This window comes from Rutilus rutilus, assembly GCF_951802725.1.
Source record: "Rutilus rutilus genome assembly, chromosome: 5".
Classification (NCBI taxonomy): Eukaryota; Metazoa; Chordata; class Actinopteri; order Cypriniformes; family Leuciscidae; genus Rutilus; species Rutilus rutilus.
The window spans coordinates 47,657,749-47,684,047 of record NC_140213.1 but is presented as its reverse complement, the minus strand read 5'-3'; the positions used below and the strand labels follow the sequence as shown (position 1 = coordinate 47,684,047).

The 26,299-nt window shown below is 37.4% G+C and overlaps 2 protein-coding genes across 3 annotated transcripts in view; both read right to left on the bottom strand.

Annotated features, from left to right (window-relative positions):
• The window catches only part of LOC311290813 (NACHT, LRR and PYD domains-containing protein 12-like), a gene marked incomplete at its 3' end in the record, with an annotated part of 49,621 nt that extends 24,135 nt beyond the window's left edge, over positions 1–25,486 (bottom strand). Inside the window, exons 1-11 of the mRNA XM_084409526.1 lie at positions 25,132–25,486; positions 23,810–23,933; positions 17,339–17,443; positions 10,275–10,379; positions 9,948–10,064; positions 8,694–8,772; positions 6,977–7,172; positions 5,058–6,885; positions 4,683–4,853; positions 875–1,045; positions 512–685 (exon numbers count right to left, since the gene is read on the bottom strand). Coding sequence (XP_084265652.1) covers positions 512–685; positions 875–1,045; positions 4,683–4,853; positions 5,058–6,885; positions 6,977–7,172; positions 8,694–8,772; positions 9,948–10,064; positions 10,275–10,379; positions 17,339–17,443; positions 23,810–23,868 — 3,005 coding nt within the window. The 5' untranslated portion in view covers positions 23,869–23,933; positions 25,132–25,486. The remainder of the gene's footprint in view (positions 1–511; positions 686–874; positions 1,046–4,682; positions 4,854–5,057; positions 6,886–6,976; positions 7,173–8,693; positions 8,773–9,947; positions 10,065–10,274; positions 10,380–17,338; positions 17,444–23,809; positions 23,934–25,131) is intronic.
• LOC311290790 (uncharacterized protein) overlaps positions 1–26,299 on the bottom strand; it is a 155,643-nt gene that overhangs the window by 46,536 nt on the left and 82,808 nt on the right. The window lies entirely within an intron of this gene.

Below are 26,299 nucleotides of genomic sequence, written 5' to 3'. Positions count from 1 at the left end.
GGTGAGGAGCTGTTTCCCACGTTGTAAGAGAAAACACTAGAGACCACATTGGTGTGAGTGTGGCAGGCCTCCTCTTCTTCGAGAGTCATCCTGCTGAGGCCTCCACTCCCCATAGCCCTGTGGAGGCGGTATCTGTCTCTGGTTAGAGACTGTGGTCAGGTTCATTCTTTAAAGAAAGCAGGTTGTTGGCTTCAGCTGATAGAGCATGATAGCCTCCCTGGTATGGGGGTTGACGTTGGTCCCCCTGAAAAGTGGCAGGCTAGAGGCATTTGGGTCTGGGCCATTAAGGAACCCCTCTCTAAGTCCTTCGTGTGAAATCACAAAGGTGCTCCCTTATTAAAGCATGAAACTTGGGCAGTGGCCATAGGAGGTAGTGCTACTGACAGCCTGGTGCGTACCAGTTAAGTAGTAAATGTATTTGTGCTTGTCACAGTCGTGATTGGCAAACATCCCCTCAGCATGGGGGCATTAAAACTACTGCACATTTATAAAAAAAAAAAAAAAAACTCACTTCAGTGTCTTGAGTTGACACTTCTGATCCTGTAGTAAATCATCGAGCTCCTTCACTCCTGATTGTCCAGGATCATTTCCTCTGAGATCCAGCTCTATCAGGTGTGAAGGGTTTGATCTCAGAGCTGAAGCCAGAGCTTTATAACCTTCTTCTGTGATACTGCAGTCTGAAAGTCTACAACAGAAATGAAAATATAAGATTCAGCTTATTAACTAGTTATACTTAAAATCACCAGAACAATTTTAAGCCCTAAAGGAAATGGTTCGTGAATTATCGTTTCTTTCTTGTACAAATTAGAGAATAGAAAAAATAAGATATAGATGCAAACAAAAGAGACCTTTAATATGTTAGAAATCATCTGACCTGAGTTTCTCCAGTTTACAGTTATTTTTCAGTCCAACAGAGAGCAGCTTCACTCCTGAATCCTGCAGATTATTATTGCTCAGGTCAAGATCCTTCAGAATGCTGGAGTCTGAACTGAGTACTGAAGCCAGAGCTGAACAGCTTTCCTCTGTTAGATCACACTTACTGAGCCTAAATAAAATATTACAAAACATGATGAAGACACACAACTGTACCATTAACTGTAGGAAGTAGAGAAAAGATCAGAAGACTACAACCTGAAAAGATTATTTGATTGTTATGAATTTTACTTTCCAGCTATTATTAATACTGATGTTTAAAAGTGTTTAACAAAATTTATCTCATGTAATTGCTGTGTAAGTTTGACCTGAATGAACCATTTGTATAAAAATGAGTTGTCTAATCAGGTTCATCATCAGGTTCACTCTTGAGAGATCGCTCACAGAGATGAACGACATGCTTGCTGACACTGACATGTTCAGGTCAAGCTAACGTTACTCCTCTCGTTCTAGAGAGTATGTTGCTCCCTGGAGCCTCTATGCACAAGCCCAAGGATATACCCTAGATATCCTCGGATGTTTGCTCTGAAGAAAAGAGCCTAATGAGAATCAGGAGGAGAATCCTGAGAGCCATTTGAATTAAAATGAGTTGTCTAATCAGTGAGAAGTATTCAAACCTTATTTGAGACAATTTAGAGTGACTGTTAAAAGTTCCTTTTTCTGGGTCCAACGGTGAAGGTGTCTTTATTAGTGCCAATTGGAAACCTGAAGTTTTTACTGAAGTAATTGCATTGAATTAACGTTACAAAGTGATGTTGCTTTAGTATCACTGTTGCACCCTCAGTTACAGGTGAAGCAATGTTAAGATTTCAACCACAAATCAATGGTAATGCTATTGAATCAACACTATACTATGATTCTACATCACTGATGCGGAATCAATATTGAAATGAAAAAAAATAATCTATGGTAATTTTGTTGAATCAACATTACACTATGATGTTGATTTTACATTGGAGATTTGCTAACGAAACACATTCAGAAAGGCAACTTGTAAACATCACAATATACATATGAAATTGGATCATGAAAAGTTGGTATCGATCCATCTTTCAGAATCAACTTTTGTAAATCCTGTGTTTTACTTATGTGCAAAGTAGTCTGGTGTCAAATGACTTTCACATACTGGTATATTAATTTACTTGGACACATTCCCTTCATAAATGAAATGGGAGTTTATGGAGACTCTTATGTTTATTATTACAGCCATCAACAGATCAGTTATAATGTTTACGTAGCTGAGACATATAACAGGCATATAAGACATATAACAGATGGTCAGTCCTGAGTGCTGCTGTCCTGCAGAGTTTTGCTCCGACCCAACTCACCTTCCCTTCAAGTAGCTTTAATAATCCTGAAGACATTCAGGTGTGTTTGATAGGGTTAAAGCTAAACTATGCAGAACAGCTGCACTCCAGGACCGATGTTGTCTATCCCTGCACTAGCTGTTCTAGCAACAATATAACAATGGCGGACTCTGTGCTTCTCACTCAGGGCTGTGTCTATGCTAATAGGAGATCGTCACCAGTGGGTGGGTCTCTCAAAAACAAACAAAATATTTTCTCAAAACAAGCGAATCCAGATTTCATTGACATCATTGTAGGGAGAAATCTGGAATCGCTTGTTTTGAGAGAATGTTTATGATTTATGGGGATTTAAAAAAAAGGATTGGGTGGATATTAACCATTTTAGGCTGGTTGTTTACACACACTGTGGACACACATATGTGTTCAAACACCTTATAAAAGTAATTTTTGCATAATAGGTCCCATTTGTTTTTATTTATAATTTAATATAAATGTATAGCTATTTTTTCCCCGAAACATTCTTGTTTTGAATAGGCTACCATTTAATTTAAAGGGGACCTATTATACAAAATGTACTTTATAAGTTTGAACACAGGTGTTTCCACAGTGTGTGTAAATAACCACCCTATAATGGTAAAAATCCACCCACTCCTTGTTTTATAATCCCCATAAATCATAAACAGCATAGTTTAGCTCCAACCCTAATCATACACACCTCAATATCTTCAGGACTACTAAAGCTATGTGAAGGATGGTGAGTTGGGTTGGAGCAAAACTCTGTGGGACAGCACCACCTACAATCCGTGAGCCTGTGATATGTGTCAGCTACGTCAACATTATGTAATAATAAACATGGAGTTTCCATAAACTCCAGCATCTGAGCCACTAAGTACGCAGTGGTGTAATTTTATTTATGAACGGAATGTGTCCAAGAAAACAGGTCAATTTTACATTGTGTATGTAATTTTACACCAGACTGCTTTGCACACGAGGGTGAGTAAAACACAGGATTTCCGCAGAAGGTGATGGAGATGGATCGAAACCAACTGTTCATGATCCAATTTCATATTTATTTTGTGATGTTTGTAAATTGCCTTTCTGAATATGTTTCGTTAGCACATTGTCTGTTGTTTCTTACTGTATTCACAAAGACCAAAGCCATGCCGTTATTTTATTTTTTACCCCAAAATGCTCATTGTCTGTATAATTCATAAATGCATCTTCATTCTTATTAAGTCTCTCAAACAGTGTGTAACTTCAGCCATGTTAACTGTGCAGTATGCTATCAAGCTAATTCAGCTGTGGTTAAACAACACAATAAAACGTGCGGAGCGGACAGAAACGATCATGAAAAATGCTTGCGTTTGCAGCGCACACTTCATATCAGTTCAGGTTGAATAAACTATTGTCTTTTGTTGGTATGGATTATGGTTTGATTACATGTCTAAAGATTTCTCATTCATGCCCACCTAATCAGAAATTGGGGAACTAAGTGATTTCTCACGTAACGCTTACTTTTTACGCGCAATAGCTAACTTTGTTAGTCGTACAACTACAGTAGCAGTTTACCAACGACCAGAGACTAAACATAAATGAAACCTTTTGTGTCGTCTCTCTTTCTACAATTATACACACTATACACACTCGGTTTTTCTTTTATGTAAGTGTAGATGTCAGGCCACTCCTGTCAGTTCGTCCATCCATTGAGTCAAGTGTGCCAATTTCTATATGTCATAAACTAAAGGGCACTAAAGGGCAAGGCTTCTAAAATTTGGGGCGTGATATTTAAATGACTGTTTTCAGCTGGCACATTTATCAATGTATGATCAGTCATAGGATGGGATTGGCAGCATACAAATGTCTCATGAATTATGAAATCACACGTGAACCCTGTTGCAAGATGATTTCTGTGCTCGGATCTGCGCTCGTTTCTACGTTAAGACTGATAAATGAGGCCCAAAGAGAAGCAGCAAAAAGGGAAGTTAAAATTAAAATTTTAAAAGCTAAACAGGTATTAATGTGAAGTAGAGAGTAAACTGACTGAAAAAAATCTTGCATCAGCTTAGTCTGGTATGAAAACTATAGTAGGTATATAGTAAAGTATGATGTCTGGAATTCGGACATCAATTGCGGTTCCCAAAAGCAACGTTAGTCAACAAACTTCGTCGTTATCAGCGTAGTGTTTCATGTTTTAAAGTTTTATGATTTTTTTTTTTTTTTTACATGGATTGCTCAATCTCCTGTCTGCACAACAAATTTATCCTAGGGTACTAAAAAAGACACCTTGACCTTGATTATACTGAATGTTCATTGGATGAACAGATTAGTCAACTCAGATATTACCTTCGCTATATATCAGTTCATTCTTAATAGTATTTAAAAATTACCACAATTAATTAACAATATTTCCCTTTGTTCTAATTGTTACATCAAATAACTTACCAAAGTGTCTCCAATTTACACTTTACACTCTCCAGTCTAGTGCAGAGCAGCTTCACTCCTGAATCCTGCAGATTATTATTGTTCATGTTCAACTCTTTCAGATTGGAATCTGATCCAAGAACTGCAGCCAGAGCCGAACAGCTTTTGTATGTCAAGTTACAGTCATTTAGCCTACAAAAGAATTACAGATTACAGAGTTTTCTACATAATACTTATATACTAAAATTATAATAAAATAGTCAAATTAGACTTTATTTCCACTGTATTCATTAGAGGAAAAATATAAATAAATAAAAACTACAGATATAAATTAAATATATAGATGGTATACAATTAAGAATTAATTCAGATAAAAACAAAAAGTAAAAGACTTACAGAGCTCTTTTGGAGGCTTTGATGACCGCTGATAGTCTAATTAGACACTCGTCTGATTTCTTAAATTTCTCAAGCTCAAAGTCTTCCAGCTCCTCCTCTGATGTCAACAACACAAAGACCAGAGCAGACCACTGGGCAGGTGAAAGGTGAGATGAGAGACTTCCTTCTCTAAGTTGTGTTTGAATGTCTTTAACCAGAGTTTGGTCATTCAGTTCATTCAGACAGTAGAACAGATTGATGGACCTTTCTGGAGATAAATTTTCTTCAAACTTTTGCTTGATGTACTGAACTATGTCCTTGTTGCTCTGGTCATTGCTGTCTTGCTGTGTCAACAGACCTCGTAAGAGTGGATAATTAGACTGAAGTGATAGACCAAGAAGGAATCGAAGGAAAAGATCCAGATGTCCATTGTCACTTGCGAGCGCCTTGTCCACTGCAGTTTTCAGCAAATCAATCATGGCTTCATTTTTGTTTTCCTGCTCTGTAGACTCTTGAACAAACACACTTTTCTTATTGATGTCTAGAAAAAGATGTGCATAAAGGGCTGCAATAAACTCTTGAATGCTCAAGTGAACAAAGCAGTACATGGTACCAATAATGATTCCCGTTTCCTCTTTAAAGATCTGTGTACACATGCCTGAAAACACTGATGCTTTAGAGGCATCAATACCACAGTCCTTCAGGTCTGTGTCATAGAAGATCAGGTTGTTTTTTTCCAGCTGATGAAATGCCAGTTTCCCCAGTGAAAGGATGGCATCTTTATCCCAGGAAACATCTGGTCTGTATTCTCCATCATACTTTTGTCTGCTCTGCTGGATCTGAAAGCGGAGAAAGTGTGTGTACATTTGTGTCAGAGTCTTGGGAAGGTCTTCAGTATTTGATTCCTGCAGTGTTATAGAGGCGTCCTCAGTCAGATTTTTTGTATTATTTATTTTCTCCTCCAAAATGTTTTGGAGGACAGTGGCTGCAATCCAGCAGAAGACTGGGATGTGGCACATGATGAAGAGACTCTTTGATTGTTTAACGTGATCAATGATTCTGTTGGCCATTTTCTCATCAGTGAATCTTTTTCTGAAGTACTCTTCCTTTTGTGCGTCATTGAACCCTCTGACCTCTGTCACGCGGTCGACACAGTCAGGAGGAATCTTAGTGGCAGCCGCTGGTCTGGTGGTGATCCAGATGAGAGCAGAAGGAAGAAGATTTCCCTTGATGAGGTTCGTTAGGAGAACATCCAGAGAGGCTGGTGACGATACATCACGCCACGTCTCATTGTCCTTAAAGTTTAAAGGAAGGCGACATTCATCCAATCCATCAAGAATGAACAGGACTTTGAATTTATCCTCTCTTGTAAGGTTCAGTCTTTTTATCTCTGGGAAAAACTGACTAATAAGGTTCATCAAGCTTTGTTTTTCTTTCTCCTTTAAATTCATCTCTCTGAATGGAAGAGAAAATATGAAGCTGATATCATGATTTTTGCTTCCTTCAGCCCAATCCAGAATAAACTTTTGCACCGAGATGGATTTACCGATGCCAGCAACTCCTTTTGTCAGTACAGTTCTGATCTTCTTGCCTTGTTCAGGTGATTCAAACAAATTTGTGCATTCAATCTGTATCTCTTGTGATTCAGCACGCCTGGAAATCTCAATCTGTCTCACCTCATGTTCTGTATTGACCTGGTCACTGCCACCCTGAGTGATATAGAGATCTGTGTAGATGTCATTCAGATCTATGGAGTCACCTTGCTTTGCAATTCCTTCAAACACACATCGATACTTCTTCTTCAGGTTCAATTTGAGTTGTTGTTGTTGATGAATAAAGACAAGCTCATCTAAACACACAAACAGAAATTAAAATACTTGATCCTACTTTTCTCTCCTGACTTTAAGTGACAACATGACAGATGGTCATGAGCCTCTTACCTTTTAGAGTATCTGCAAGTTCATCTTGCTTCATACTTTTTAGGAAGTACAGTGTGATATCAAGAGCTGCTTCTTTGATGCTACACATGTCATCTATATAGTCCTGCACAAAGTATTGGGTGTTCTCCTTTTTTAGTATTTTCTTAAACTTTTTCAGCTCATTCTTTATGAATACAATAATTTTGTGCTCAAGGTCCTAAAAGCATAAAAACAAAGATGGGTACAACAACAAAATGTAACCAAATTCACATCCATATATGAAACATATGGTTAAACAAATTACAGACATCAGAAGAACAAGCATTAATGAAGCTGTGATAATGTGAAACTACAAATAGTAGGGGTGTAACGATTCATCAACTACATCGATATATCGATTTATATTCTTAATGATCCAACTACATCGATCTGTGCTCGGCAAGTTATATCGATCTAGACATATATCGATCTAACATCGTTTTAAAAGGTAATGAATCGATTGTATCGATACTATGAAATAACGCATTGGATTTAAGCACGTCAGACTTAAATCACCGGCAAAAACAGGATGTTTTTTTCTAAGCACTTTTAATGATAAAGGCGTTAACCGTTACTCGATTCAGTCTGCCTATCTGTGACGTGATCGCCATGCGTGACACGCCAGCAGCAGCGTGAAGACAACAAGCAGCGCAAAGTCTCTCACCTCAGAAAAACGGACTTTCCTGTCCTCTCAGCCACTATACTGCAGTAGCGCGCACTCTTCAATTGCACGCGCAAATGCGGCGGCGCGCGCTGCAGGCTTATATAGTTTCACTAGCTATAAAGCACAAAATAAACTACAAGCATGCAACGTCGTTACGTTTTAAATTAGAAAAAGTGTTGTCCACATTCAGTATCTGCAGTCTGATGATGTTGTCAGGCTATATGTCCGTGTCATTATTCTATCATTATTTTCATAACTTGTAACGAAATAAAGTCTCTCACCTCAGAAAAACGAAATCTCATGTCCTTTCATCGTTATACTGTGCTCATAGCATGCACTCTTTAATTGCACGTGCATAATTAATTGTTACCTGATTCTCTTTCAAGAATCTTTGGCTAAAAAGTCACTGAATCGATTTCAAGTCACTGAATCGTATCGGATCGTACCGTTCTAAATGAACCAATATCGTCCTTGAATCGTATCGACAACCACGAATCGCGATACGAATCGAATCGTTGTTAAAACGAATCGTTACACCCCTAACAAATAGCATATAAAATAAAAATGAAAACTCCAGAACACCAGTTAGCTTGAGCAAACTATTTATGCAATAATTTTAGGTACAATTATTGAAAGTACCTAGTTAAATGACAAACAAGTGTTTGCCTATATGCAGTTTTTACAGGTGCATTGCTGCTGCTGGATTATGCTGTTAACTTCTTAGACAAAGGCAGTAAATGTAACACACATACCAGAATTAAGGTAGGCAAATATTATAATTACAGAATGTCAATATGACTGTGCCCCAAATCATACATAAATTACAAATCATACAGAATTGTAGAGTTGCTAAATATTTTTTACATATAATTGCAAGTTTAATGAAGCTGCTTGTCTACCAACATGAAAATATATTAGTCATGATTGACATGTGGATGTGTACACAACTGAAATGCTAAATACATTAGTTAGTGGTCTTTTTTAGAATAAAAATACACTATTTTACAATAATTACAAAACCAAATTTTTCCATACCTGAAAGACCATGTTGAGATTTTCTCTGAACTTCTTGAAGCGGTCACTCTGAAAGTCTGTTTTTTTCTCATACTGAATCCTGTTAGCAAAATAAATGTGCTCATTGTTTATAGTATATCTAATAAAATACAGCATGTGCAACATTAGACAAAACTAGAACTGGAAACAGCATTTTTTTGCAAACAAATGTCAAAATTTGGTTGTTTAATGTTCTTGTTTCATGTCTGTCATGTGATCCCCTGTTCAAGTCATGTGATCTGGCCATGTGTTCCCTTGTCTGTTGTGTCATGTTGTCATTGATTCATCGTTTCATTGTTAACAGGTGTCCCTTGTCTAGTCATTAGTCTTGTGTGTATTTAAGCCCTCATGTTTGCCATGTGTCTTGGTCTAGTTTTGTTCCACTGTAACGGCTGTCGGTAAGTGTCATGATTCATGTCATGGTTTTGTTTTGTTTTGTTTTCTTTTCTTTTCTTTTCTTTTCTTTTCTTTTCTTATGTTATTATAATCAAAGCTGCACTTGAGTTCTATCTTCAAACTTGCCTGGATTCATCACAACAAATCTACAGTATGTTGATAAGGAGCTTCAAATGTATACAATATAAGATCATTCTCAAGATCAGTATGACCAGTGTTTTCTGTTTTTATTTCTTATGGGGTATTTTTTTTATTTCATGAAGGTATATGCAAGCATCCTTAGTGATTAATCTCTGTAAAAACTGACTGAAGACATCAATGTCACAGTCCAATAGCCAAAGAGTATTATCACACAACTCACGTGACATAGCAAATAAACGTTGTCTTTTTAAAGGGATAATTCACCCAAAAATGAAAATCCTGTCATTTACTCACCCTTAAGTTGTTCTAAACATGTATACATTTTGAAGAGTGTTCATAATTAAAGTGCATGGTCCCAATTGACTCCCATAGTATTTTTTCCCTGCTATGGAAGTCAGTGGGGCTCAACAACTGTTTGGTTTTCATCATTATTCAAAATATCATCTTTTTTATTCAGCAACTTGAGGGTGAGTAAATGATGACAGAATTTTCATTTTTAGGTGAACTATCCCTTCATGTATTTTAACACATATGCAAGGTGCTGCCTTTTATTCAAAAGGCACAATGTACAACATTTTAAAAGCCAGTTCACTTTCAAAAAAAATAATAATTATGAATTCTAGCATGGTTAATAGTTTATGTTGTAAATTAAACTAAAACGTGACCTGTGTTATTTAAAAGTTGTTTTTGTATGCCCACCTGTTGAGAAGAAAAGATGCCAGTTCCACATCACTGTTCATTCCCTTTTGAACCTTTAGACTTTCCCACCGTGCAATTTCTGCACCAATATTTACTGTGGTCTTTTGTCCTTTGTAACTAAATCACAAAAAACAACAAATCACATGGAAACTAAAAGATTCACAGATGTCTTTATAATTTGGTCAAACAATTATCAAAGCAGCAGATTACCTCTATCCAACACTGATCATTTCAGAAAAAGGTTTTAATGTAAATAAAGTTTCATGATACTCACTGAAATACTTTCTAACACAGTAAATATGTGACCAACAAGAACACAAGAAATACCTTTTGGTAGATGTTGTTTTCTCACTGAAGCTTGGCTGTCCACCACCTTTTGAATGGTCACTCCTCATAGACACTAGGCTGGACTCAGGTGAGCCGGATCTTTCCCTAATACACAAAGAGCAAGCAGAATCGATTTATTGCAGGAGGTCCCACTGTAACTGATATCTACATCTGCTTTTCAGTTCTGTTAGCTTACATTGCTACTGCTTTTTTAAGTTAAGTTTTTATAAACAAAAATAAATCCACAACATTGATAATAAACTTCAGAGTCATTTTCAGTATATAAATCAGAATCAGAATGAGCTTTTATTTGCCAAGTGTGTGCAAACACACAAGGAATTTGTTGTGGTTTTACAGGAGCTCTTGGTACATACATATAAATAAACATACATATATGACACGAGAACAGAAGAACATTTAAATAAGACCAAGTGAAGAAATAAATAATAATGTATACATCTGGAACGGAACAGAAGACTTCTGTACAGATTTGTAAATTATGTACTGTGTATATACAACCATATAAAAATATGTATATATATATATTGTGAGGTTTGTATGTCTTGTAATAAAATAAAGAAGCAAGCACAGACACAAGTGTGTATTTCTTTCTTCTCTTTGCTACTCTTTTCTTTTCCTTCCTTCCACTGTCATCTAGTGACTAGCCTACACAATAACTCTGCAGACACAACATTTCCAATTTTCTTTGAAGTATTTTGGTCAGGGTACTGTCTTGGAGCTTTACAACATGATACCATACTCTATTCCAAACACTGTAAGTATTATAGAATTAAAGAATTACTTTAAGAAACAATTTACCTCTTTATATAAAAAAAGTTATATTAGCAAAACAAATAGACTAGGTCGATTTTCAGATAATGTGACACCCTTGGGCATTTTTTAGTAAAAGTTGGCAAACAGACTTTTCTAAGGGTATTTTTTCTGCTGAATCCATTTTTGCTGTTTGCCAAGCTGTATCTCTTATGTGAAACCCAGTAGAGCGCAAACTTCAAGATGACCAAAATGTCAGGAAATTCTATATTTATAAACTTTACATCATGCATGACATCAATTAACGAGAAAGTTTATTTAGGTGGGAATTAAGATACTTGTATGTGATAATGATAATTGCATTATTTCTCATTGTAGTCATGAAAATATCTGTTTTTCTCCTTATTTCAAATGGACAAATAGAATATCTAAAATGCGAGAGTCATTTGTTTGGAGTCACATGCATACTATTGTCTTTGGATCAAAGTGTGTGAATTGAGTTCAGAGTTATCCAAGAGGTTTTTTATTCTACTTTCTACTTTCTATTACTTTCTGCAGTTATTTCCACACATCGTATTTTTTATCAGAATTAATTTTTATATCCAAAGAGCGACATGAACCAACACAAAATATTCCAGTTGTGGAATTGTACCCATGAAGTTGGTCAGATTATAAGATCACCAATTATGGAAGCTGTGTGTAGTTTGAAGCCTGACCGGTCAATGTTATTGGATACTTGCATTATATGCCAAGAATCCAAGAAAGATAAGCTATACAATGCGACAGAACAGGGCCTTTTGACACTAAAAGCAGCTGCACAAAGTAGAGGCAAGCTTCACGATCCTCATCACAGAGAAGCAATTGACAGAGTGCTTCTTGTCCAGAACACAGAACAGCACGTGGTCTGGCACCGCTTGTGCTATGCGTTCGCGGTATTCCCATCCAGAGCGCTGGTCTCTGCATGCGTGGATAATCAACGAATAACCGTTGCCTTGCCAGAAGGGGTCGTGAACACGATCACGCAGTCTAGAGCTCCTTCTACGAGAAGACTCTACGTGTCTAAATGGTCAGTGTTCTCCAAATGGTGCGCTACAAAGAGCCTGGACCCACGCACATGTGGGGTTTCGTGGGTGCTCTCATTCCTTCAAGAGCTGTTGGACAAGGGCAGGTCCCCTTCCACGCTCAAAGTGTATGTCGCCGCTATTGCAGCGTTCGCAGAGTCGACGCGCAGCCGTGCGATAGGAAGGAACGAGCTCATCATCCGCTTCCTTAGAGGAGCCAGGAGGATGAACCCCCCGACCCCCTTCGGTTCCTATTTGGGATCTTTCTTTGGTCCTAGAGGCCCTGAAAGCTTCTCCCTTTGAACCGTTAGAATCCGTGGACGTAAAATACCTTTCGCTCAAGACGTTTTTCTGATAGCTCTGTCTTCAGTAAAACATGTGGGGGATCTACACGCGCTATCCGTTAGCCCCGCGTGTCTCGAGTTCGGACCAAATGACTCTAAAGTCATCCTCAAACCGAGACACGGTTATGTCCCCAAGGCGATTGGCACTCCCTTTAGGGCGCAGATCATCTCCCTATCGGCTCTGCCAGCATCCGATAGCGAGGACAGTGATAACCTCCTATGCCCCGTCAGGGCGCTGAGAGTTTACATCACACGCTCTGCCGCCTTTAGGCGTTCTGAGCAGCTCTTTGTTTCGTTTGGCGGGCGCACCAGGGGTCTCGCCGCCTCGAAACATAGCCTGTCCAGATGGATAGTGGACGCTATCGCAGCAGCTTATGCGTCCAAACACCTGCAGTGCCCTATGGGCATCAGAGCCCACTCCACTAGAGGCATGGCCACGTCGTGGGCTTGGTCCAGCGGGATTTCTATTCATGACATTTGAATGGCGGCAGGCTGGGCCTCCCCCTCTACATTTGTTAAGTTTTATAACCTGGAAGTTTCCGCCTTGCAGGCTAGACTTTTATCAGTCTAATTGGTGTGTATGTTCTGCCCAGTTTGTTCGTGTACAGGCTACTCTCACGTGACTATTAGCTCTTCTGGTTGAGCTGTACTAAGGGCGAAATTCTCTATACATAGACCGGCGGAGCCACTCTGTATTTCCCTATGAAGTGCTTATGTACATGTGCTGGCCCGCGTTGCTGGCCGCCTGTTTCCCTGGGACTCACGCACTGGATGCTCGGCGCGCACGCCATTGACAAGGGGTTCCCGTAGCGTAAGCAACTTACGCAATACGAGAGAACCTCTCGTAAGAGAACGTACTTGGTTACCTAACGTAACCTCGGTTAGTCAGACTACTGTTTGGAATTGATCAGCTGCAACTGCGCCTTAAGATGTATGATTGCACGATGTAAATGTAAAAAGTCTCGTCTGCGTTGCTCTGCTGCATGCAAGTGCAAGACAAGTAATGCAGAATGTAGCAAAATGCTGAACTGAATAAGAGCACTGCTCTGTGTTGTTGTGATCATATTGGAGAATCTTGTTGTACCATTACATTTTATATGCCATGCAGTTCATGTTTTAGTTATTATTCAGCTAATGTTATGTCCAACTTTATAAGGTAATTTTAGGCCAAGTTTACTGTGTTTATTTCCTTTATCTGTTCAAAGCTAATGTTAGTGGTGTGACACATTACCGTGATAAATAAACCAAAAGAGAATTTAGTTTGGTTAAATTTAAGTCCTTAAACTTGTTTACATGGACATGTAAATGTTGAAAAGTAATAAACACTCTTAACATAATGTAATAGGATGATGGTTTAAGATATAGGCCTTTTGCTGCCACCAGCATGATGTTGATGTTCTTACATGGACATACTCAAATACACAAAATTACAAGTCAGTGTTTACCAGAAATATTGTAAGACAGAATGACTAACTTGTTCTGACTATTCTGTTTGTTTCCTTTACTCAATAAATGCTATAGCACAATAAAAACAGTTTATCTTTGAGCCAGTGCTGAGAAATTTGCTCATTTTGGCGTATGAGGCGGTCATCTTGGATTTTGCACTCTACTGAGTTTCATGTAAGAGATACAGCTTGGCAAACAGCAAAAATGGATTCAGCATAAAAAATACCCCTAGAATAGTCTATTTGCCAACTTTTACTCAAAAATGCCTGAGGATTTTTATTTAGGCACATTTTTTGTGATTTCAACCTGGTCTAAAATGGTGTATTAACTCCTAGCACTTTCTTTAAAGCTGCAGTCCGCAGTTTTTCCTCTTTGTCGCCATCTCTGTTCGAAATCTGCAATTGCAGTAATTCGCGGAATTATCAACTTTACGTGGGTTGTGCCTCGGCACTGCACAGCGTGGATGAATTCATGTTTTGAGGAGAATGTGTCAGTCGCTGCGCCGGTGTGAATACTGGCATTCGCAATCAAAGATTCTACTTTTTGGAAGTATGACCAACATAAGAATTTTCACCAGAAAATGTAATCCGAACAGAAGTAACATCCACTTTTGTTCTGACCAACTAAGGGGAAAAAAGCATTGCAGTAAATCACGCTGATTAAATCTAACGATCGCTTATCATATCACGTTAAACCATGCAAATTATTGTTCTCAAATTGTTAATGTTAACAACATCAGCATTGCACATCTACATTTAATGCCATTCCGATGCTTATCCTTGTTTTCGCATGGGCTCGGTTGTAGTCTCTTTTTTTTCCCTTAGCTGATCCGAAGTCCAAAGTCTTTTGCATTTTACAACGGGTGATTCTCCAGTTGTCACTGGTGATTGTCGTTTGAACCTTTCTGGATCCGCCATCAAATTGATTTTTAATTATATCAAGTGCTGTGAGAAAAGGCTATAAATCTCCACCTCCAACATCCTCACACTCATAGCCTACTAGCCAAGACTACTCTTTATGTGTACAGATGTGATTAATGATGCAAAGACATGCTCGAATTTCCTGCGGAAATCCACCAGTACCACTAAAATTAAAAACATTATTACAAGCTTACTGTTTTAAATCGAGCTAAGGCAAGCAGATAGTTTTGAACACTGGCTGGTTATGTACTTGCTCAAAAATTTATTTTGGATAATTTTTTACCCAAAAAAGCTACAGACTGCAGATTTAAGGAGTGCCTTAATAATGTTAAAACTAATCCAAGTAAACAACCAAAACAACAATTGACTGGATTTGAATCATGGACTATTTCAGTACCATTGCATCTATTTATTTCTCTAACACAAAGTCCTTCAACCAAGCTGGTTGTTTAAGAAATCTCACACTTCTTCTAGGACTCGTTTGCTGTTCCTTTACATGAGCATGAGGCTGTAAGCTTGGTTTCCCTTCTGGTGTTTTTCCCAAACTTATCAACACCTCATTTGGAACTCCAGTGAGACGAGACGCAATCCATTTCTTCCCATCTTCCAACAGGAAGGTATTTGGACCAACTCTCCTTCTCACCAAACATGGAGCAGTGTACCTTGCTGAGCCTTTGTGAACATGCTCTGGTTTCTTAATACGCACCCAGTCGTTTTCCTTGAATTTGGGTACCTTAGCTCCTCTCTTTTTGTCAGTATAGTCTTTACATTTCTGCTGTTTATGTGTCACAGTGTGTTTGATCTCAGAATATGTCTTCACTTACATGCTGACAGACAGGATGTCCAATTTTGTAAGCATACTGAGGCCACGCAGGAGTTCAAAATGTGTTTCTTTTCCAGAATTGCAAATTGAATTAATTGTTTCAACACTCTATTAAATCGTTTCTACTGCCCTGTTGGCCTGTGGATAATATACATGTATGGAGTACATATGTTGAATGTTACCCTCCTTCAGAAAGTCAGCAAAAGCAGTAGATGTTAGTTGTGGACCATTATCAGACACTAAGCATTGTGGATTACTTTCTCTACTGAAGATGGTGTCCAGGAAGATTATTGTATTGTGACATCTGTTGTCACTTGCGATACAAAAGCTACTTCTGGCCATTTACTATAGTAGTCTACCAGTGTTGTGGAGTAGCGGCAATCCCATGTAGCAGACTCAAACGGTCCCACAAAATCGATGGCTACCTTTTGCCATGGACCGTTAGGTAGTTCCACAGGTACGAGAGGAGCAGGTTCAGGCTGTTTTGTCGTTCAGCTGACATGTCAAACATGAGGCAATCAGAGTTTCTACACTTCTGCCCATTTTCAGCCACCAGTAGAGCTCGCAAAGCATTTGTTTTGTCCGTTCATTGCCATGGTGTCCTTCGTGAGATAAATTCACTAGTCTTGTACGCAGAGACAATGGAACTAATAGGCAGTGATCCCCTCGCATAATTAGCAGATCCTCCACAGAAAGCTCATGTCTGATGTGAAAGTAAGGTTCTAGTTCTTGTTTCACTGACTTCTTGTTTTTAGGCCAGTCATTCTTGATCTGTGCACGAAGTTGGGCTAACTGGAGGCAGCTCTCTGATGCAGAAGAGAACTCAGAGACTGACAAAGCAAGTAAGTGAGAAACAGTGGCGACCATTTCTGGTTCATCTGTTGGTTCACTCGTCTCCATTTTTCAATACTCCACACACAAGCCAGTGCTTCCTTTCTTTGAGCTGATGAAAGAGTTCGGGAGGCAAATGCCACGATGCGCTCAGTACCATCAGCGTTTAGCTGAGAAAGGACTCCTCCCACACCTTAATCAGAAGCAACTCACGCAAGTTGGCAGTCAGGGATCGAATAGAGCTAGAATGGTGTCTTCAGGGTGGTAAAACTTTGATCAGCCTTATCAGTCCAGAAAAAGTTCTTGTCAGTGGAGGTTCTCAAAACTTCACGCAGGGGTTCAACCACTGTTGCGTAGTCAGGGAGAAATTTACTATACCAAGACATAAGGGCCAGGAATGAGCACAGTTAGGCCGTGTCACGAGGAGCAGGTGCGTGAACAACAGCAACTACATTATCAGGGTCTGGATGTAATCCCTCTTTAGAAATCGTGTGAATAGTTTCATCAGTCCGCTGTGTCCTTTGCCTAAATTTGCCTTTGTGACAACATTAACTGCAGGAATGAAATATCTTCTAAAATATCACTGTTCATTCCCTTTTGAACCTTTAGACTTTCCCACTGTGCACCAATATTTACTGTGGTCTTTTGTCCTTTGTAACTAAATCACACAAAACAACAAATCACATGGAAACTAAAAGATTCACAGATGTCTTTATAATTTGGTCAAGCAATTATCAAAGCAGCAGATTACCTCTATCCAACACTGATCATTTCAGAAAAAGGTTTTAATGTAAATAAAGTTTCATGATACTCACTGAAATACTTTCTAACACAGTAAATATGTGACCAACAAGAACACAAGAAATACCTTTTGGTAGATGTTGTTTTCTCACTGAAGCTTGGCTGTCCACCACCTTTTGAATGGTCACTCCTCATAGACACTAGGCTGGACTCAGGTGAGCCGGATCTTTCCCTAATACACAAAGAGCAAGCAGAATCGATTTATTGCAGGACTCAGGAGGTCCCACTGTAACTGATATCTACATCTGCTTTTCAGTTCTGTTAGCTTACATTGCTACTGCTTTTTTAAGCTAAAGGGATGGTTCGGAGTAAAATCGACCTAGGTTCCAATGCACCATGACCCAAACACTTTCAATAAACAAAAAACAAAACAAAAAAACAATCCAGTGAAGAAATGTTTTTTTTGTGTTGACACAAATCTTGTGCGATGTCCTAATCTGCCAGGATAATCACACAACGGGTACAAGTCCGCTAATGACACGTCCGATTCGCGAACTAATGACTCCTTTGAACCAATTCCATTTAATGAATGGTTAAAACTAGTGATGGCAAAATGAGGCTTCCTGAACCACTGAGACCTCGCAGCTCATTGCTTCAGCCAAAAGTTCATTACTCGAAGCTTCATTCAGCATTGCTCACTAGTGACCCCTAACTACTGCGCAAAGAAACAGCAGACAAATTAATTCTGAACCAGTGTAAAGTAAACTGCAACAGAATAGTCTGGGGTGGTAAAAATTGTTTCTGGGGGTTATTGTGCAGTGAACTGTTACTAGTTTTAGTGTAGTGTTGTGCTTGCTTATTGGACTGGGGATATAGAGAAGCAACACTGCAGTTTGGGGTGGGTGAAGGAAGGATTACAATAGATTTTTATTGAGAAACAGAATTATTTCAAGTGTGTTGGGGTTTAGACGATTCCTCATCTCGGACAAAATCTCTCCAGCCTTGGAAAAGATCCTTTCACAAGGAACAGAGGATGCAGAGGAACATAAAAATGCCAGTGCCAGCTGGTATACATGAGGATACTGATGCTTCTGTTGAGCCCAGACAGGGGAGGATTTCCTCTTTCTTGCTGGCTCCATTACCAGGAAAAAGGAAAAACCCGGTGGCGCGAGTTTCGAAGACCCTTTTTCCGGAAGCGACACTCAGACCGAACCGATGACGTATCCACACAAAAACATTTTTGGTAAAATTGTACTTTTAAGAGTAGATTTAAATGTGGGTACTTTTACTTCAACTCGAGTATATTTCTAATGAAAAAACTGTACTTTCACTTCGTTACGTTGGGCGGCGTTCCTCTCGTTACTTTATTTTAATGCAATAGGCTACATGTTGTTAAATGAGTAGTTTTAGTTATACCAAGCATGCTGTATCTTTTTTCTTGGCATGAACAATGCTCAGTTCACAAATTAATCACTCTTTTGAGTCGATTCTGTTCAGATTTCATCAAACAAGTTGGCAGATCTGTCTAAATTGGTTCACGAATCAGTTTGAATGATCTGATCAGTTTCCTGCACTCACTGAATCGTCTGAAGCGCTTTCAATTCACACTCGACTCGGAGTCGTAACAGGAAGATTTAAGGACATCAAGCGCGTTGGATGAAATGGTCGTGGACCTACAGTTCAGTCAGTGAAAGCAAATCTGCAAATGCATCATATTTTTGTCAGCGATGAAGATCTTTATTAGTTGAACATCTTCGTAAGCTGTCTGTGAATGAATGATTCCACAGGACGATACATTCGATTTCCTTTCATTCAGGTAATACATTTTACAACCAAACAGATTATTACGCCATGATAGCACTACTACAAAGTATGACATTACACGTTTTTTGGACATATACATCAATTTATACATTAACTAAGCAACCATTGTCCACAGTTTATGAAATGAACACCCGCCATCCCATGGTAATGTGTGTGCAGTAATGTGAATGCAAAACTCTGCAGAGTCACTTTATTTCGACATTGTCTAATAATCCAAATTTAATTGTATAAGTTACTATTATACAAACCAAAGGACAGGCAATGATTTTCGGGCTACAGATGGCAGAAATAATGCTTGTCTCTTCTGTTTTTGTAGCAAAGAAAGCCTATCTAATTATGATAATAATAGTCATTTATATTAAAAATATCAAAATAATATCATGTTATTTATATATTTATTATTATATTATTATTATTATATATATATATGTGATCCGAAGTAACTAGCTACTTGAGTAGTTTTTTCATTAGATACTTTTTACTCTTACTCAAGTAACTATTAAAATAATTACTTTTACTTTGAGTAAATATTTCTATAAGTACTTGTACTTTTACTTGAGTACAGTTTTTGGATACTTTACCCACCTCTGACTGTTTGTGGTAAATGCAGTTGGGTTGTCGACGTCAAAACACTAAATAAGCTGTGAATCAAATAAATGTATTATAAATAATGTTATGACATTTTTTTTTACTCTTACACTGAATGTTTGGATTTTGTGAAGGTGTGAATCATTTTTGGTTAATATTTAATATGATAAAGTCCTGTGTAACGAATTATTAATGAAGGCAGGCTTCTGGGGGGGTGTTTGGCTCGAGGTCATGGTGCAAAGGACCCTAGGTTGATTTTACTCCGAACCATCCCTTTAAGTAGGTGACATAGTATTTTGAGATTCTGTGTATGGGCATTTTACCCACCGAGCTGCTGTTAACTACGCCAAGGTAAACTTTTGCATTCTATCACCCCTTTAAGAATTACAGCAATGCAGGGATCTAGAATACACTGATACACAAAGAACCTTGTGTTTTTTACACTTTAAATGCAATAAGACGATGAAGAGAATTTAGTTTAGTGCACGCGCTGTGACAGCTGCTGTCTGTGCATTGCAATTAGGCGTGTGCGCTCATCAAATTTAAACTGGCAAGGCACGCCACGTTTCTCATACACAGTTTAAAAGCGGCTGAAATCACAGTAACAAGTATCTTGCAGGTGTCGTCGATGGATATTGCTTATATTGGATAGCATCCTCGATGTCGGTGATCTACAGTGAAAGTGGACATCACGATAACAACTAAGTGGTGAATGGAACTTGTTTACAGGTCCCGCCGTGGTCACATTTATGCCACAGTCATTTTGCAAACAGGTTATTCAGTCCTTGATGGCATCGGAGGTGTTATATTCGCTTGTTGGACAGATCACAATTTGAATTTTTGCAATGCAATAAGACCCCCCTCTCGATCTGTTATGCTCTTGAGATGCCATTTTGCTGGAGCTGTCAAGGTAGCCTATCATGCCAGTCAAAGATGGGCACAAATACATCAAAAAGTATTTAATTACAAATTACAAATACATACTCATCAAATGTATTTAAATAAAATACAAAATACTGCTGTGAAAAAAGTATTTAATTAAAATACAAGTAATTTGTAATTAATACAAGTAATTGTAAAAAATACAAACACAATTTACAGTCTTTTGTAGTGTAAGTGTGGAGTTAGATACATGTAAGAGTATAGAATATCGCAATATCATCATTTAGTGCAGAAGATCCGCTTTTAACGTACATGTTGCCACATACTGTCATAATAAAAGATAATTACGCCTATAACACTATATTTGTATTATATTATACAAAAACTAGTTAACGCTACTGTGAGGGTGTTTCTAATACCGTGGCTGTGACAAAGTTGACATCTTTCGTCTGACTGCCATTATCAATCTATCTCTATTTTTTTTTTACTCTTTTTGAAAGTTGTGAAAACGCTGTTGTGGCGTTTTACTTTTGCTATTTGAGCAAATGGGAACAAAAAATATATTTAATGTAGTCTCTCATTCACTGCTATAGAAGTTTACCCAACTATGACGCCTTCCACTTCTGAGAAACCCAGAAATGTGAACAGGGTCAATAGGATGTGTCACATCACGTGATTTACTTGCCAAAAACTGTGATAGGCAATTTGGTTGTATTTTATTACTATGGTCCTAGGGATAGTTCACCCAAAATTGAAAATTAGCCCATGATTCACTCACCCTCAAGCAATCCTTCGTGTAAATGACTTTCTTCTTTCAGACGAATACAATCAGAGTTATATTAAAAAATGTACTGGCTCTTCCAAGCTTTATAATGGCAGTGAATGGCTGTATATTTTTTGAAGTCCATCAAAGTGCATCTATCCATCATAAAAGTGCATCTATCCATCATAAAAGTGCATCTATCCATCATTAAAGTGCTCAACAGGCTCTGTGAGGGTTAATAAAGGCCTTCCGAAGTGAAGCGATGCGTTCGTGTAAGAAAAATATCTATATTTAAAACTTTATTAACTAACATAACTAGCTTCCAGCAGACGGCCGTACACAAGTCGACTTGCGCCACAAAAGTAACACTTGACGACGTATGGCGTAGGATGTAGGAGAAGCGTAAGCTTCAACGCCTCTCTCGGTTCAAACAAACAGGACTGGCCAACAAACTCAAGCTCCTCCCACATTTCTCTTTAAAAATTGTTGTTTTAGGCTTCTAATTCCTGACTGGTGTATTGTTTTGCTCTATCCTCTGCGCTTCCGCATTCGTCATTACGTCGTGCATCAGGTCAAGTGTTACTCTTTCACCGTAAATCGATGCGTACGGCCACCGGCCTTATTTTAGTCGATAAAGTTTTAAATGTGGATATTTTTCTTACATGAACGCATCGCTTCGCTTCAGAAGGCCTTTATTAACCCCCGCAGAGCCGTGTGGAGCACTTTTATGATGGATACATGTGCTTTGATGGACTTCAAAACTTAAACAGCCATTCACTCCCATTATAAAGCTTGGAAGAGCCAGTATATTTTTAATTATAACTCAGATTGTCATATACAATTATAAGGAAGAATGTCATATACACCTAGGATGGCTTCATGGTGAGTAAATGATGAGGTGATTTTCCTTTTTGGGTGAACTATCCCTTTAACCCTGGTGATGAAAGTTAATATATGCTAAATAAAATGATATATTTAAAAAAGTATTTTAGTATTTTAAATACAAATTACAGTCTCTCTAAGTATTTAATTACAAATTACATTTCATTTATTTTTGTTAAGGAAAATACAAATTACAAAATACTCAAAAGTAATTAAATACGTATTTCAAATACATGTAATTAAAATACTGCCCATCTCTGATGCCAGTGATGTCACAGACCATTGAAGCTCAAGATGGCTGCGCCCTAGTAACAAAACAACAAACTAACATCACTGTTTTCCCCCCATGTAACCACTTCAGCAGTTTTAAGTGTCCTACCACAAATAAAAATAATAACACATCTGTTATTTTACCTTTACTTCCTATTTCATTTCAGTTCCCCTTTAAAGACGGAGTTTGGTTTAGTGTTGATGGCAAACCTTGTTTCCCGAAACATTTCTTCAACCAATATGCTAAATTGATGCACGGGTTGGAACATGCATCAGAAGGGGGGATGGTAACTTTTGTTTTGGAAAAAAAAAAGAAAAGAAAAGAAAAAAAGATGTTTGCTTTGGATATTGTTTGGAAGACCCCATTTATGGGAATGGAAGGGGTTAAACAACGAGTGCCATCAACTGAGTTGTGTGAACATGACATGTTGTAAAGACATGTCTTCTTTTCTATCTAACATTTATGTTTAGGTAAAAGCAGCTCAAGGAAAGGCAGCTGATACCCCACTGCACGACATCAAACCGGGAGATTTATGAAGTTATAACGGGATTATGAAAATGTGAAAGTTCTTGTTTAAATTTTAGTATAGTGATGGTTTTGGTGTTAGTGTACCTGCCATGTGTAATACTATATTTCAGCTTTAGTGGAGAGAATGGTGAAAAGTACAGTTTCATACCAAATGCTTCAAATGTCTAATTATGACGATCAATTTAATGATGCATATCCAAAACCAAAGAAATTTAATGATGCCACGACCAGCGGATGTTACAGCAAAACTTATTGAGTTAAGAGTTGTTTTTTCCATTCTGAACATCTATACTATTTCTTGTTTTTACTATGTTGACTGAGGGTCTGATTTAATGTCAGGAGTGCAATAACAGTGTTTATTCATTCAGCCCGGCTTCAGATAAAAATCTTTACTTACTTGCTAATTATTAAGATTAAGAGAGTGATCACCACCTTTTGAACGGTCACAGAGTCTGATCTTTCACTAATGACAAAGAGCAGAACAAGACATTTGATGTTCCAAATGGTAATTATATACAGTTTAACAGTTTTAAGTAGTTTAACAAAAACTATATGAACTATTTCTATCTTAACCGCAGACATTAACTTTGAACACACTAGTTATCTTTTGCTGTGTTTAACATTTGATTTGCCAAAAGTTCATTTTTTTTTTCCACTCCACAGATTCGATTGGATGGAAACAAGCTGTTTGTTCTAGAATTAGTGTAAATTGTGTAAAACATTAGAAATTTCTAAACTAAAGTTTTGCGCACAATAATAGTGAGAGAAGCACTCCTTGTTAGGGTTTTGTTCCTCACAGGGAAAAACCTGACACTCCTGTAGTGTTTAAAATGATAGTGTGAAAACGGCTGCAGTCTTACCTCTGTTTCTCTGAGAGACTCATCTTAGAGAGAGAGTCCTTTCCTCGCTCCTCCGACATTACTGCAGTTAATCAACCAGTGCAAGCAGATCAACACGGGTATGTAAAAGTCAGCTCAACATGACCTGGAGATACAATATGTTAATGAGATGTTACAAACAAATATACTGCCATGTAGTGCAACAAAATGGCGTTTTAATACTTCAGATCATTAATTAAGGGATAATCCATGACCAGCAGTAAATTAAACGAGTTTAAAGCACAACATAGAGGCAAAGAACCACATGACAAAGCAGAGTGCATTCAAATTGTTTCATGCACAGCTAGCTCTATTATTTATATATATATATATATATATATATATATATATATATATATATATATATATATATATATATATATATATATATTAACTGAGCATTAGAGAGTAATATAATGTAGCCATTTCGTAGCGAAGCATCTTTATTAATAAGTCGCAGGGAAACGTTATAACATTGCTGGCTTAAAACTTCTCACAACACGTCTAACCCAGATTGCACAGGTATGTCTCTAAGATGCCCGTTAAAGAACGCTTCATGTGGAAACATCTGATAAATACAGTTTTTATACATTCTAAATCATAAACTGCTTAATCTTAAAAATAATTTTTAAATGTCTATTTTAACATCTGACAGGAAACATCTTAGAGACATATTGCAGATGAGCAATATTTTTTTTTACACTCATTTATTTCCAAAACTGTTTATTTCTTTATTAAATTATAATTATTCTTTTCATTTTTTATTTGATCATTGCCCAAAGTTCACAATCTATTTTATTATTTTTTAAATGCTCCTAAATGAATGTGCGCATTGAGGAAAAATGTAATATACATCGAACATAATAATTAATATCTGTGTGAACCAAAATATTATATTCAGCAGATTATTATAATTGTATTAATTATATTTGACATAAACGAACATTCACTATGAGGTTAATCTGTCTTAACTCTGAAGGTCTATTTTAAAATACTTTCGATTTCGCATTATCACAAAACAACCCCCCGAAATGAAAAAGGAAAACCCTTCTGAAACGTATTATTGGTTTAAAATAACCATTTCGAATAAACTTCATGTATTAACTTTCATCGTCTTCAAAATATTTATTCGTGTAAGTTAATTTCTAGCAGCATCTGCGTCTGTTTGGAGTAACGGGCCTATAATACTTCCGGGATAAAACAGGCCTACTTTAACTTCGAATTTTAAATTACGGTGATAAAAACAGAATAAAATCAATACTATATTTCCCAAAATAACTGTAATCAAGAAAGCTAAAACTTACTTTAAGTCTGAACAGAAATTAGACTTTAATTTCATTTCAGTCCTTCGGAGTGTTCGCTTGTCACATGATAGTACAGTCACAGGTGGAGGAGATTTCTCGTCTGTTCATCGATTAACTGCTCAATATGACTTCCTCCTTTTGCAAGTTCGGGTGTGTGTGCTGTTTAAACGAGTGTTCTCACTGATACGCTTGTTGTAATGCGCGAGTTTTCACGAGTTTTATAGTCTTAATATTATTTCTTATTCAAAAGTGGTTTTCTTTCGTTTAACACTTTCGGTTTCGTTTCTAAAAACGAAGTGCGCATTTGCTCCTCATTCTGCCTGTCACGTGTCCTGTTTTCTTTTTTTTTATCCTCAAGTCTCAAAATCTACCAGTACTGTAATTGCATTAGGAGACATCAAGGCAAGGGATGATCACACCAAATAGGCTATTGATTTGATTTAATATAAATTAATGAATTAATAAAATCTATTATTTATTTTTTCTTTTGTTGCCTTGCGTTAGCTTGCCTCTTCTGGGAAGACCCTGTTTACTCCTTGCATTAAAACATACTCCACATGGTGGGGCAACATTACAGTAGATATTGGAAATATGTGAACTTGTTTTTTTACAGTCTATGGTGTGAACACACACAAGACACATTTATAATAGGCTTATATGTATATATGTATGTAAATCTCTCTCTCTCTCTAAGTAAAGAGTTAAACTGCACACTCACTCAAATATTTTGATAATTTTCAACGTCATACATGATAAAACACACATTAAAAACTTTTCCCATATGGTTTGAATGTAGATTCTGGTTTGAGTTGTTTCTTATAAATGAGATGATCTAATTATCTAATTTATATCTTAATATACATTTTTCTTAAAATAGCTTACAGATCTGGACTAAAATGTAGGTATGTGCACTTAATGTGGGATTTATCATACTTATCATACTTTATCTTTACCAAGTTCTCTTTAACTTGCATCTCATAAAGGTGTGTGTTTGCTAGCTACTTAAGGAAATGAAAATCTCTTTGAAGATCGGGAGCAAATTGATGCAACCCACACTCACCTGACATCAATTCTGGGCAGCGCACACACCCACACACACACACCCACAGTGACAAGATCAAATTCACCATGGATTTTCTTTTTTTTTTAAATGTATATATATTTTTTT